The sequence below is a fragment of the Manis javanica genome, chromosome 1, assembly GCF_040802235.1.
Source record: "Manis javanica isolate MJ-LG chromosome 1, MJ_LKY, whole genome shotgun sequence".
NCBI classification, from domain to species: domain Eukaryota; kingdom Metazoa; phylum Chordata; class Mammalia; order Pholidota; family Manidae; genus Manis; species Manis javanica.
The window spans coordinates 86,476,562-86,491,976 of record NC_133156.1 but is presented as its reverse complement, the minus strand read 5'-3'; the positions used below and the strand labels follow the sequence as shown (position 1 = coordinate 86,491,976).

The 15,415-nt window shown below is 32.3% G+C and overlaps 1 protein-coding gene across 7 annotated transcripts in view; it reads left to right on the top strand.

Moving 5' to 3' along the window:
• The window catches only part of XRCC4 (X-ray repair cross complementing 4), a 234,087-nt gene that overhangs the window by 14,169 nt on the left and 204,503 nt on the right, over positions 1-15,415 (top strand). For all 7 annotated transcript variants that reach the window (XM_017675798.3, XM_036998460.2, XM_073234440.1 and 4 more), the window contains 2 exons: positions 4,176-4,323; positions 10,399-10,574. In XM_017675798.3, coding sequence (XP_017531287.3) covers positions 4,176-4,323; positions 10,399-10,574 — 324 coding nt within the window. Of the gene's footprint in view, positions 1-4,175; positions 4,324-10,398; positions 10,575-15,415 lie in introns of those variants that run through there.

Genomic DNA, 15,415 nt, shown 5'->3' with positions numbered 1-15,415 from the left:
CATTTTCCTTTCAGAGAGTTAAATTAATTGCTAACAATACCCACGGTTTCTGAGACACACTGAGAGGAAATAACCTGTGTGTGTGTGTGTGTGTGTGTGTGTATTTCTGTATTTGTATATAAATTCTAGAGAGGCAAAAAATGGCCTTCATAACTTTTTTGTTGTCCGCCTCCCCACAAAATTACGGTTTTTGTGCCCATTAGATTTATGTAAGCTTTTATGTGTCTTTTTCAATGATTGGCATAGAGAAACAGTAACACATTTTCCAGTAATTTTCAGATTTAAGGATTTACAGAGCATGTGGCAATTTACTGCATATTAAGTGTATTGCCTAACTGATATAAAAGAAAATATTCACAAATGGATAAAGCATTTCAGAATTCAGCACATTAGGCAAAGAATGCCACAATGTAGGAAAAAATGTTGACTAAGTGAAATACTTAAAAATGATTATATTTTTTCAGTAATTATGTAGTCAAACCTTGTCTTGCCACTGGGGTTCAGCCCCGGACAAGTTCACTGTGGTTTCAATGTGACCAAAGAAATGACAGTAGAACGTTCTTGGGGTGAAAAGGTTATACCCAACTTTATTCCCACGGTGGCAAGTCAATCACAAGAATTCCGTCCTCTCAGAGCGAGTCTGCATGCAGCAAGCCAGTCTCTGCCTCTGGGCTTGAAATCATATATTACCGTGCAACTGTCTCAGTCTCTGTCCTCGGTGCTGCCACCACTCCAGTGTCGTCTCTGCTCTCTTGAGGCCGTGCCACCATGTTGCTCAGAGCACTGGGCTGAGATTTTTATATAGAGTAATTAATGACGTATTGCCCACACATGTGTAGTGAGCCAGCCATCCACGGCCAGGTGAGAATCCTGGCCAATAGGAACCTTCTCTATATCCACAAACCTATAAATTTACATACTTTTCAAATGTTAACATGCTTAATTGATGTGGCTTCGCGTATGGTAGTATGGTTGTTTTATAACTTTGTCATTTATTGGGAAAAGAACAGTTTTCTGAGTAAACTTTAGGTAGGACTTAGAATTATTGCTAATTTATCAATTTGGAGGAATTTTCTTACACTCTTAATTTTAACTACTTTTTCTTTCCTTTTTTCATTTCATTTCTTTATTGTGTTTTAACTGTAAGACAGTACAGATCAAGCATTCTCTAACTAAGCATCCCTTCCATCATCAGAAGATAGAGATCTGTAGTGTTAGCCTTGTTTTGTGAAGAGCTGACAAAGTGATTTGTTTTTATTAACGTATTCAATTGTTAATTGAGAAAAATATGTTTTATTTATGAAAACATAATGGTTTTAAATTGAGAAAGCAAATTTTAACTCCTGACTTATAATTTTGCTCTTATTAAAACTTTAATAATTAATATTAGTTAATGAAATGCCAGTTAATAATTTGCTTTTTCATTTTTGTTACATAATGTATTATATATATTGGTCTTGAACATTTGAGGCAATTTTACACTCTTCCCCCAGTTAAAAAATTAAAAAATATTCTTTTAGTATTTTTGGGATCATCTAGTAAGAGATGCATGCTATCTCTTACTGATTAAAGAATCATTCTCTAGTTTTTCATCTTTGAAGTTTGTGCCTTGTCCTTGGTTTTGACTTTTCATAGTGTTTTTTCTTTGCATATTTTTAATTTTTAGGGTATTTTGTCTGTTAGCTTCTATACATTAGCAGTTCTTAATGAAGTACACATGGTCAAAGGATATTCTAGTGTTAGGAAAAATAGTTATTTGCTTTGAACAAATAATATGTGTCCTCTACAGTCTGGTAAGCTTGAGGTCAATCTGGGCAAGATTCCAGAGTGAATTATAAGAAGAATAGTTTTTGAATTCACAGAAAAAGAAACACAATCCTAGTTGTTAGAAATGAGAGTGGGATCACTAAGAAAAAGTCTTAGTCTTAATTTTATTTCCCTTTTTAAAAATAGTATTGCTAGACTGGTATAGAAAAGGGAGGTTTTGCAAAGGACTGTCCTGGTATCTTTGTGACTTAAATGGAGATATTTGCAGTATGCTTATGATGGTTGATGTCTGCAAGAAGTTTGTTTCTAATGGTAAGCCACAGAAATCTATGCTTGAGCTTGTCCTGCTCAACATTTTACATAAATAATTTTAATACTTAGAAGAGAAATTTATCAGATTTTAAGATCAGGGAGAGATTATAAATATGTTGGATCATAGTGACAAAATTACTATTCAGTATAACCTTGACAAGCCAAATATAAAATACGAAATGCATCCCTGCAAAAAATAAAACCCAAAACAAAAACAAAAATTGAACCATGTACATGTATTAGCCACATAGTTTATGATGAGGTGACATAAAAATACAGTTGAGAAAGAATAGTCTTTAATAAATAGTACTGGGTCAATTAGATATCCCTGTGAAAAAAATGTATATTGACCCCTATGTAACACGATGCAAAAAAATCTATTCCAGATGGAGTACAGACCTAAATGTGAGAGATAAAACTATAAAACTTTTAGATAAACATAGGCAAACATCTTAGTGACCAGAGTTGTTAATCAGGACACAAAAAGTATAGCCATAATATAAAAATTTTGATAAATTTTAACTTCATTACAATAAACTTCTTTTCATCTGAAGATACCATTGTGAGAGTGAAAAGGTAGCCTACAGAGTGGAAGGAGATAACCACAGTATATGTGTATCTATGGAAGGATTTCTATCTAAAATACAAAGAACAAGAGGAAAATAAAGAACAAATCAATAAGAAAACATCAATAAGAAGAAACACTGAATAAAAACATTGGTAAGATTGAACAGACACTTCACAAACAGGGTATTCAGATGCTCAATAAATAAATGAAAAGAACTTAAAATTACATATCAGGGAAATGTGAATTAAAAATCACAATGTAATGCTATATAACCACCAAAATGGCTAAAGCTAAAAAGATGAGTAATGTTTGCAAGAATGTGGAGTAATTAGGATTCTCATACACCAAATCTAAATTGGTACAAACCTTCTAGAAAACTTCTGGCTGTATAGTACTAAAACTGAACATATGCATATCCTCTGATCTAGCAATTCCACCCATAGGTGTACACCGAACAGAAAAGCTTAATTATTTGCTAGAATGTTATGGAAGCACTATTTATGATAATCAAAACCTGGAAAGTACTCAAATACTTATCATTACTAGAATGGTTAAATAAATTGTACTATATTCATAAAATGGAATGTTGTACAACCATCTAAGAAATGATACAGATGAATTTTTCGAATATATAATGTTAAGGAAAGGAAGCCAGATACAAATAAAACATGCTGTTTGATTATACAAACTATAAAAAGTATAAAAACACTCAAAACTCTAATCTCTGTTAGAAGTAAGGAGAATGGTTATTTGGGGACATAGTGACTGGAAGGGAGGTACTGTGAGAATGAGTTCTGGGGTGGTTATGTTCTGCTTCTTGATCTAGGTACTGCTTAAATGAATTTGTTCAATTGTAAAAACTCACCAAGTTGTATTTTAGATAGATGTACTTTTCCCCATATATGATACTTAAATAGAAAGTTTTAAAAATGCAAAAAAGTTTGTTGGCCTCAGGCTGTGATAGCTTGATATAACCCTTCTCTATTACACGGTGCTCCTATCTCAGTGGACAGGGTGAGTCCCGCTTGGAAACCCCTTTCTGAAAGAAGGCATGGCTGGGTACTGCCAACTCTCAGGTTTTGAGATTTTCTTTTCCTAGTATTTGTGCACACTCTCCTTTTTTGTTTCACATGAACAGAGATGAAGATATTTGATCAATTACATTCCAGTCCAGAGATTACTCCCAGGTCACTCACACAAGTTCTTAGGACCATTTATTTTGTTGTAGAGAAAGAGGCTTTTGACTCTTGGGTACAGTTTACTCTTCATATTGTTGGAGATAGTAACTTTTAGTTGGGTACGCAAGTATGATTTCATTTGATATTTATGAGCCTCTGATTTTCATATCTAAAAATTGTGAATCAGTATTGAACAGATCTGTGGTTTACTGAGTTGAGTGGTTGGCTATTAGAAGATTTTTGTTCTATTTACTACCTTGGTGCTTTGTATAGTTGGTTAATGCAGAAAACAACACTATTTGATACTCATAGTTTCTTGTGAAAATACTGATTTTACTATTCTTTAACAGATGAACAGAATGGAGAGAAAAATAAGCAGAATCTGTCTTGCTTCTGAACCTGGTATAATTCATTTCCTACAAATTGCTTGGGAGAAAACACTAGGATCTGGTTTTGTTATTACACTTACTGATGGCCAGTCAGCATGGACGGGGACAGGTAATATTTAATACAAATATTTTAGAAGTAAAATTTCATTAATGTGTTATTCTTCAGTCCTCAGTGATACTTCAAATTAAAGTATTTCTTCAATAGATCCTGGGTAAAATTAACATGATTGCTTTTATTTGTTACTGTTAATTTACACAAAAATTTGTAATATTAATGCAGTTTTCTGTAATTAACATTAATAGAAGGATAGAGAAATAAGCATGTGCCTCAGCAAATTCTGGTTGTTGCTTGAGTTTTAATACTTAGAGTTGTTCAGAGTTTTTAAATGATCTCTTTATAGAAAACATAAATAGTACTTGTATCTTTTCTCGAGACCCCACAAAACTATTGGGAGGCACAGGAAGGTGGGTTAGCTGGATCAAGGGTTTGCGTTGCCGTTGGGGAGTGGGGTGCTGGTAGTTTTCTTTTTATTTCATGTATTTAGTTTGAATTATTTTACAATGAACATGTACTACATGTGTAACAAAACAAAACAGAACTCATAGTTTAAAATGTTGTAAAGCAAGGTTCAAACCCATATGTGGGATTTTGACTATAATTTTAGGAAATACATCTTTGATGATAATCTTTTAAAAAGGCTGATGGACCTGAAATTATTTATAGAATATGGCAAGTATAAAGACAAAATTTCTAGAATTATGTTTTATTCATATAACAAAGTTTTAATACTCTTCTAAAGTATTTTATTGAAAGATTTAAAGAAATATTTTGATAGTCAAGCAACATTCATTTCTAGAGTTATATTGTCATGAATGATGTTTTAGGTAAATAAATTTTGTCATGTTAATTTATATTATATACTATTTGTATCTTCTATGAACTTTTGCTGTATTTCCCTGAAATTTGTTACCATAATTATTGTATCACCTTTTAAAATTATAATACACTGTAAAATTTTGTTTCTTTCTTGAATGTTACAAATTCTTTTTTATAATATTGCCAAACTGAATTTATACTTTCAGGTTTCTTTTTTATTATTAGTCTTTTATGACAGAGAGCAAGGAACATTGACATATGTATTATTATAAAATAAAGAAATCTCAAGTTTAATGTTTAAAGTGCCTCAGCAAATTCTGGTTGTTGCTTGAGTTTTAATACTTAGAGTTGTTCAGAGTTTTTAAATACCACCTGTTGTGGTATCTATTTAAGCCATTAGTTTCTGTGTAAGAGAAGTCAGTCGTTGGTTGGTTTTGTAGTGCAGAAGTGGTGGAAAATTTGTCAGGGTTTCTCTGTGTGCTGCTGAATGTGCACCCAGGTGATAGCTCTGGTCTGGGGTAAAAGTGGTACACAGAGCTGAAGACCGTGGCATTAGACTTAGTACTAGTCATCTGGTATAGAACAGTGCCAACAGCACAGCCCAGGAACTTAGGTGAAGTGGCTGCTTGTGTGTAAGGAGCAGTGCATTTGTAACTTAGATACTCCAATTGATAAATGGCTTATTCTGTGTAGTGAGAAGTTAATGGTTAGGCAGATGACTTTAAGGTGCTTTAAGAGCCTTAATTATCAAAAAAGAAGGTTAAATTCTAATCTAGTCAATAAACTTTACTCACCAAGGCAAAGAACAAAAATAATATGCCATTTGAATTTTTTTTAATGATTAAGGATTGGAAAAAAAAGAATACTCTGGTTAACTCTTAAATTTTAATTTAACCAGAAATTTAAGTTAACTTTACATTTATGAAATTTTGTCATACAAAGTATGCTGGCTGTTTTTCTTAATATTATTAATATGAATATCGTTTCAGCAGACTAGATCCAATGAGAGCAAGGAACATACCTGATGTGTCAACCACTTGTTATAAGTATCTAGACCAGTGCTTAGGAAATGCATGCTTAATACACTTTGAAAGAAAGAATGAAAGGATGTTTCAAATATTATAAAACTAGTTAGGAAAAAAAGTGATATATTTGTTTTAAGTTAGTATATTTTTTAATGAAAACTCCAGTTTCTACCATATTTTTCAGCTAATGAAATTTACTATGACAGAAATGTGATAGCAAACTTATGTATCCTTTGATGGGTTTTTAACATTTTGGCTTCCTGTACTGAACAATCTTTCAAACAGAAAGTTTTACAGTGTCCTATATATGGTCATTTTGTTTTTAAAGATACCAAACAAAGTTTTAAATTTCACAAATATTTTATACCTTTCATTATTCATTGCAATTTTCTTGTGTAAATTTCAGGACAGAATATGAAACCAAATAATATAACATTGTTTATATGTCTAGTTAAGGCTTTTTTTATTTCACAAGTGTAATTTGGTTTGGCACTTTACAGATAGGCAATAACATGATTAAGAATATTGAAACAATTTAATAATTGAAACATGAAAAAATGGATTTCCTTCCTATACCTCATTCTGTTTCTTGTATAGCTTTTTGGTTGCTGTAATCAAGTTCCTGCTTCAATTTGGCTACTTTTTTTCTCTTTTCATTTGAGTGAAATTAAAAGGATGTGGGGCTTGTTTTATCTCCTACACACTAAATTCACTTACTTATTTCCCATTAGCAATGTTAATCTAATGAATATTTTAGGGTCTAATTATCATGTGGTCTATCATCACTTCAACATTATAGAGGGTTTTATCATAGGGTTAAGCACAAAGTGGCTAATGATCAATGACTATTATGTGAATTTCATAAGAATAAGTTTAAAGTTCACTGAAGAGTAAATGCTTTAATGCATTTATTATCAATACTTATACCTACTTACATTTGTCCTAAATGTCAATCTTTGGTGACCTATATAGAGATTATGTGGAAGAGCTCAGTAGAAAAAGGATTTTTAGTAAATGAAGTAGTAAAGTCGGTCCCTGTTGTGATATCATCAAGACTTCTAATGGGATGATAAGGCTGTCATTTAAGCTTCTACACAAATTCAGGATATGCGCAGTCTTTTGGTTCATTTTACATAAGGACTCTAAGGAAAGAATCTTCTTTCCGTATTTGAATCTTCATCTATCCACAAAGAGTGTTACAGGGACTCCTGGCTCCTACCTGTTTGAAAACAACTCCTTGTTATTTGGTCATGTTGGCTTGCTCACTTTCTGTGCTGTATTATGTGATTCATCTATATCCTTGATCAATTTTATTATTTCCATGGCTTTTATTCCTGGACTGAAGTTTTTGAAGCATTGAATGCTTACAGCTGTGCTTTTTCCAGATGTTCTCAGCACAAAATTCAAATCTGGTCACCAAGTTGTTTTTCCAGGATAGAAGTTCTAAATCAGCAGTCAGAATTTTATGTTCATTGTTACAGGAAATGGTCAAGTAAATTTTTTTCCTTTAACTGGTACTTTTTTTTAAAACACAGGGAAGTATAAATGGAAAGATAATTTGCTTTTATATGTTTTTATTTCCTCTTAAAATGAAATAGTCCATAACAATAATCAGCAAAGCATTCACAGATAGAGTAACATGATATCTAGGAGGGTATCTAAGAGGATACCTGGTACCTAAGAGGGTATCTAAAAGGATATCTAATATGTCAGCACTTGAATCTAAGTTCCATAAGGCTGACATTTTTGTCTGTCTGTTTAATTGTTGTATTCCTGGTGCCTAGAATAGTCCGTTGTACATAGTAGATGCTTATTAAGCATTTTTTAAAATAAATTAGTTGAAAATAAATAAATAAATGAGTTGAATCAGTAAGTTGAAAATAAATATTCTCAGATAGATATCTTCATGTTAATGAAATTTAGAATATGTTTTACTAGCTGTTTTATCAATAGAAATACTTTCTCTTTTGTGTTTTATTATAAATTTTTCTATAGTTGCATTAAAGATGGTTTCTACAGATTTATTTCTTCTTTCTCTGTAAAATAATTTCTGTCCCTGGATATTTATAACTCATAAAAATTATCCAAACACAAAATATGAAATTATTCCTCAAATAGGAAGCATTCACCTTCTTATTTATATATATATATATATATATATTACTTCATAAGAGCTAATAGGGTATTAGGTCAATAGATTAATTAATGCTGGTCATCTTAAATATGCATCTGTTTCAAAGAGAGACAAAGTATGAATATATTTTAGAAGCTGTAAATCATATAAGAATATAAAGTATTTTTATTCTTACCTCTTTTCAAAGGCTGTGTTGAGACTCAATATTTCAATGTCAGAACTTTTTATCAGAAATTCATCATGAAAAATGTATGGATACATTATTCCAAGGCTCTTCCTCATTGCCTGTCACTGGGCTTCCAGAACGTGAAAGCACCCAGACTAAAGTTATGAAAATCTCTGTTATATTTTTAGGGATCTTTTAATCAAGATTTCAATGTTCTCTGTAATATTTCATACTAATGTGTTTTGTAATATTATGGAAGGCAAAAATTTACCCAATGCCCCATATCTCTACCTCACTGTAAAAAGATACAACTAGAAAGATAAAAGTAAGAATACCAGCTTCACCACTTACGCGTCACCTATGCCATGACCCTAGACCATTACTCAATTCTCTGATTTTATCATTTGTAAAATGAAAATAGATAAATGTAACCTTTAAATATAAAAGTGTAGAACGACGTGGGTCTTTCTTCATTGTGGTAGCCTAAGTTGACATAGGAAACTGTCCAACTACACACACATTTCAAAGAAATGTTAGATTAAATCTTGTAATTTTAGAAGCAAACAGATGCATTACAGCTTTTGAATGTAAAAAAAGGGAAGTCCCCAGGTGCCATGTTTGAAGAGGTATCTGAAAACCAAAGTGGTTAATGGTTACTAAAGTTTAATTATAGGTCCTTGGACTGTACAAACTAGATATATGTCTAAATGGCTGTGGTTGAAGTACTTGAATCAGGTGGAATGTGGAGACTGCAGGTCACTTAAGAAATTGCATCTGAGCTCTCAGTATAAGGAAAGGAACCTGGAAGTTATCGTGTTAATGAAGTCATCTTAAAAACAAACTACTCTCTGTTTTAGAGGTGCAGCATAGAATCAGATTAATCATAAGCATTATGAGTAAATAAAAAGTCCTAACAAAAGTCAGAACCCTAAGTCTGTGTTATGTATGGGTGAGGGTAGAGGGGGTTAAATTTAAGCTCTTTGCCTCAATTGTAAAAACCAAGTTTAAAAAACTAATTTTCAAAACTGGTCTAGAACTGGTGAAACCTGTAGGGACTCCAAGAAAGCCAAACCATCGGCCCTCTTTTAAGACCACCTCTATTGCCTAGAGCACTTGATACTTTGTCTTGAGGAGAGCCATGTTTGAACATTAAAAGTATGCAAGGTAAAATAGGCACAATGAGAATGTTTTGGCAGGTAAAAGAGTTGGAATTTATATCCCAGGAACCATGCTTAAAATGGATCTGAGAGACCTTAAGTGTGTATTTAAAGGAAGTGTGTGGTAAGAATAGGATATTATGGAAAAGGAACAGAGTGTGTAGAATTGAAAATATAACTATTGAAGTGAAAAATCTCTATGGATGAAGAAAACATCAGCTTTAAATATACATAGTTAAGAGAATTGGAAGCCATATCTGTAGAATAATGTATGCTATAGAAGAGACACTCAATAAATGTTAATTCCCTTCCCTTTCCTTCTTTTTCGCCTCCCTTCATCCAGCTTTTTTAATTGTTGCCACATAATGAGATGAGAAGAATGAACCCCATTTTTACTTTAATTTGACTCTGCCCATGTGAGTGAGAAGTAGACTATAGACTAATCTCTTTAATAATTGAGGCAAGGAAGATGTTGTGAAATACTGAACTTATGGGAAATAATTTATCTGGCTATGACCTAGGAGCAGGTATATACCAAGTGGTAGTGTCTGTGGTAATTTACAATGCATGTATTTCATCTGAGGACAGGAAAAGAATACAAGGAGTCTACTGCTTTTCATATGAGACTAAGTTAATGCATTTTTCAAAATTGCTAGTTCAGTTAAAAGTTATAATTTGACTTAAAAATATGTGGTGTGGGATTGATTTTACTTTTTGTTTAAATTTCTGTTACATAATGGTAAATTAGTTGCACCAGGTAAACAAATCTGTTCTTATGTTTAGGAGTTCATTTTTCATTTCAACACTTTTTACTGTTTCCCATAGTTGGTGAATCAGAGATTTCCAGAGAAGCCAGTGACATGACAATGGAAAAAGAACAATATGTTGATGAACTAAGAAAAGGATTGGTGTCAGGAGTAGGACCAGCTGGTGCATACAAGTTTAATTTTTCTAAAGAGTCTTGTCATTTCTTCTTTGAGAAAAACCTGAAAGATATTTCAGTAAGTAAAACTTTCCATAGTGTTGTAAGTGGTAAAATGTCAGAGCATTTATTGAGGAATTATTTAAATAACTAGAATATTATTCCCAGAATATTTCATAAATAGAAGTTTGAAAAGTACTTGTTTTTCAAGTTGGAAGAATGCTTCAACGTTATAGTCATTAAATGCTTTAATTAATGAATTGTGAAAAATAATTATTGGAAGATGTATTTAGTTTTTAGTGCTTTAAAAATAAGTATTACTTACATAATACATGAATATTGTTTCACATAATACATAAATGAGCAGTTCTGAAAAGTGGGGTCAGAAGTTTTAGAAGGTTCAGAGAAGGTTTATTGAAATAAATTTGAAGAAATACTGATTTTAAGAAAGAAAAATACTCACCTTTGAGTATTTAATAATTATGACTTATTTTCTACTTTATTAGAACATTTAAATTTAGAAAATTATATAGTTAAGTGCAGTAAGATGTATAATTAGGAATTAAAGTATTTTATTTGTATGCTCAAACTAAGAAATATTAAAATAGAAAGAAATCACTTTTCAACTGGAGTTTTCCAAAGCTTTCATGCTTTACACACAATGATATCTATTACTTGTTCTGCTTGGTTCCTACATCAGTTTAGATCAAGGCAGGTGGTTTATTTATCAAAATATTCTGTTTGCATATTTTACCCATTTATGGGATAATGAAAGATTGAATTATTTGCTTTTTTGCTGGTGGTTTGTCAGATATGTGATCTATAATAGAAGGGAGGGAAATCTTTACTATATTAAGTTTAGAGACAGTTTTTGACTGTTCTGAAATAAACTGAGTTTAAGTAATTCTTTAAAATAGCCTCTTTAATTCAGAATGATTCAAGGGATTTCACCAATCAGAAATATTTGAAGCAGCAGGTGGAATTATTACTTTAAATACCTATCATCCTACAGATAATAATACAGAGAGACTGGCTTTAGTAATTATTTCTACTTAGAAGATGCTTTTTCTACATAGCTGTTAATTTATGTGAAGTTCAATATACTGTGGTCCTTAAAATGATAATTTAAAATATGTTAGGTAAGATTTGAAGTGGCTACTGAAATTTTGTTATTTATTTATTTATTTATTTAATTCTAAAATACTTTAATGTTGATAGAAAGACTGGTATAGAATGCAATTATGTATTTTACAAGGAGAGTGTACATCAGGGAAGCATCTTGAAGTATAATTCTTTACATTAGGCTTTTATTTCTTCTTTACATTATGATTGTGAATTGTTAATTACATGAAAAAGAAGCACAAAATCCATTTTATATCTATATATAAAAACACCTGGAAAGACTTGACCCCCAAAGTATCTTGTTTCAAAAGAACATGAATGAGATGAGAGATGAACTAGATATGAACTAGATTCCTTGGTGGCACATACAGAGCAGACAAGTAACTCAGGAAATCAAATCTTGTTTCAGGCTTGGCACATTAAGGGAAAGAGAGGCAGTGAAAGAATGATTTGAAAATGTCATCTCCAGGCAGAAAGTGCAGGCCTAAGCCAAAGGATCTCCAAACCAGCAAGTGAAAGGTTAGAGGAAGTCAAGTTAGCAGTTATGTGTGACTACCTTATACACAGACCTCTAACACCTCTGAAGTATTGGGACTTACCAAGAGCCTCAAGGAGATGTGTGAAATTTTGTTATTTATTGCACAGTGTTCTTTCCTATGGTCCAGGTACAGTCAGATGATGTTATATACTACAGAACAGATGACCTTTTCTTATAATATTTTGAAGCTGAACATTGTCATTTGGGAGTAATGCCATTTCCCATTCATCAAGCATCTGCATGTAACGACTAACATCATCTCATGCAGTCAGTTTCTGGTTTTCATCTGTTTTGTGTGTGCTGATGCATAACAAATCCCAAGTTTGTGAGGTACCTTTTAGCAATCTGAAAGGCTTTTGTTTTCTTTGACATTGGAGGACAGGGAGGTTTGGTACATGGGTATGGATGGAATATTTACTGTGCTTGGCAATCCATCTGATTTTGCTGCTTTTGTGAAGAAAGAACTTTAAGTCTTCAAGTCCTCATGAGTTATGTCTTTTACAATTGGCTTGGCATGTATCAGCATCAAAAACTATGACAATAATCCTGAAAGATGTCTTGCTTACCACCCTGAAATTATTCAACTTTATCAGAGCTAAAGCCTTGAACCACTATCTTTTCAGCAGGTTTTCTCAAGAAATGGAAACAGAAGATTTCCAGCAATGCACAAGTGTGTTGGTTCCCTAAAGTTTATGTCCTAAAGTACTACAATTGCAATTTAGATAGCTGCCTCCTTACTTATTCATTTATTTATTTGCTTATGAGAAAAAGGAAGGCTATTTTCCAAACAGTTGGACAAGGAGTTTATTCAGAACGTGTTTTACTTGAGAGAGATTTTTTGATATTTCAGTGAGGTAAAATTTGTAAGTTTGAGGTGTTGCCGTTAGCCTTGTGGATGCAGATGGAGATCACAATTTCATTTGGCCAAACTACTGTGGGAAGCATCCAGTGCTTCAGGATGTGCTTCTGTAAATTAAATTTCAGAGAGACAATATCTTGTAAATTCAGACAACTGGGAACATGGCAGAATACTTTCTAAGGATTATTGTACTTCAGATGACCTAAATTTTTTTAAAGAGTTTGTAATCCTTTGCTTGATGACACAGACATCTGATTGTTGCAGTAAATGTTGCCAGCTCCTATACTTGAAGAATAGAAAAGAACAAATGTAAATTTAATTCACAAAGTTGTAGTGAATTATGTTGTGTTGACACTTGGTTACTCTCCCATGACAAAGTATATTCTATGAGTTCTAAATGCATTTGCTGCTGGAAATTTTATGAGTCTACTTTTGTGTTGGAGATCACTGCATAATTTGAACCTTTTGAATATTCAAGTCATGCAAGACTCAATTGAAATTTACATTTGTATCAAATCTTTTCCCCTCTTTTTTAAAAAGGAAATTACTGCATATTGCTGTATTAAAAAATATCTGATTTTGGTGGGAAATATTATCTTGAGTTTTATCAGAGTAAAAGAGTTATCAATTTCCAAAGCAATGAAATGTTTAAAAATATAATGTGTTTATTGATGGGTGTATGCATTTTTTTGATGGATTTGGCCCATAATTTTCGTGGGATTGAGTCCATAATTTTCATGAGATTGCTTTTGAGCCCATGTATCTCAAAATTTCATTTATGCTCTAATTGGCTTGTCTTTATAGAAAACACAGATGTTTTTATTTTAGCTTAATGCCCATTGTAGTAAACACTGAGCTAGAGACTCTTTTTCTCTGTATAATATAAACCACTGCGACCCTTCCTGCCACATCACCAATGCTCATTAGTTGGCAGTAGATTGTTGTGGATGAAAATGTACTCCAGTACCAGCACTTAGAATTCATAATCTCTTCACTCTAAGTACTAGCACCCCACTCAAGAGATTATTCATGTACTGTTTTCCCTCTGCCTTTCACAGTTCTTACTGATTTTGTAGCATATACTTTGTTACGCAGACAGCAAGTCGTAATTGTTCGTGTCTTCCTCTTCCTTTTTTTGCTTTCATAATTTACTCTGTTTCTTCTTTAGTCAAAGTTATTTATGAGTCACAAGAAGACCTGAATATTTTTGATAAGAGTAACCTTGGACTCATCCTCTATTTTCTTGCTCATACCTGTTTTCTCATTTATAAAGGTTTAAAGTGATTTCTTGGATTCTTTCTGGGTCATCTAACCTATTGTAGTTTTGTATTTCTAAAAATAGTCAGACGTCTTTAATCATGTTGCTTTGCCATTTTTAATGTAGTTTTTAATCTCATAGTCCATGATGGCTGTTCTAGCTCCACTGTTAATTTTACCATTCAGGCAACAAGACTGAGTTATGCATTACTTTTGCACACATCCCATTGTCCAGAATTAAGTCGCTTGGCTTTACCTTGCTGCAAGGGAATCTGGAATGTGATGTTCAGCTGCATCCTATGACAGGAAACTTCCATTACTGTGTAAAAAGGGGAAGGTGGATTTTGAAGAACTAGCAATTTCTGCATGTTAACATTTAGGAGAGATTGAAACATCATTGAGAAAGGTTCACTTTTATTGTTTAGGGGTATTTCTCTAATATTTTTATTATAAATAATTTTTTCCTATTTTAAAAATGTTACAACTTATAGTAGGTACAGACTAGTTTTATCTTACTATATATTGTAACTTTTTAAAAATGGAAACTGCTTTCTAAGTTCAAACAACCTTCCTACATTTATTTAAGTTACATTTCTTAGATATATAAAAATGAGGTAAAATTAGCCAAAAGCAGCCAAAGTTTTTAAAAACAGAGGCCCCAAATTCTGTATTATTGCCATGTGTCCCTGTGACTTGGGGACTTTGAATTCAAATGGGTATTTCCAGATGAAAAGTAGAATTGAAACATTTGTTATGGTACTCTATCAAGGACTTTGTCAGAAATAGTAATGGCTTTCAGGTTTTGGGAGTATGGGCTACAAATGCATTGTTTGAGTGCCTGAGAAAGAAATTATAGTATTCTTCATTTCTGTGAAAGTTTTTGTATACACCTGCCATTTTTATATTAAACACTTCATAATTTCCTGACCTTCTTGGAATGTAGGGGCTAAATCAGTAATGTGAGTGGTGCAGAAATCCTGCTCAAGGTATGTATTTTCTGTTTAAGTCATAGAAGAGACTTTAGAATTACTTTAAAAATTGTTAATTTTTAGTTACACTGTTTTGTCTTTGAGAACTCTTTCTTTTCTTGCTTTGCAGTGCTCTGCTTTGATATATAATATTTTCTTCTCTTATAAGAAATATC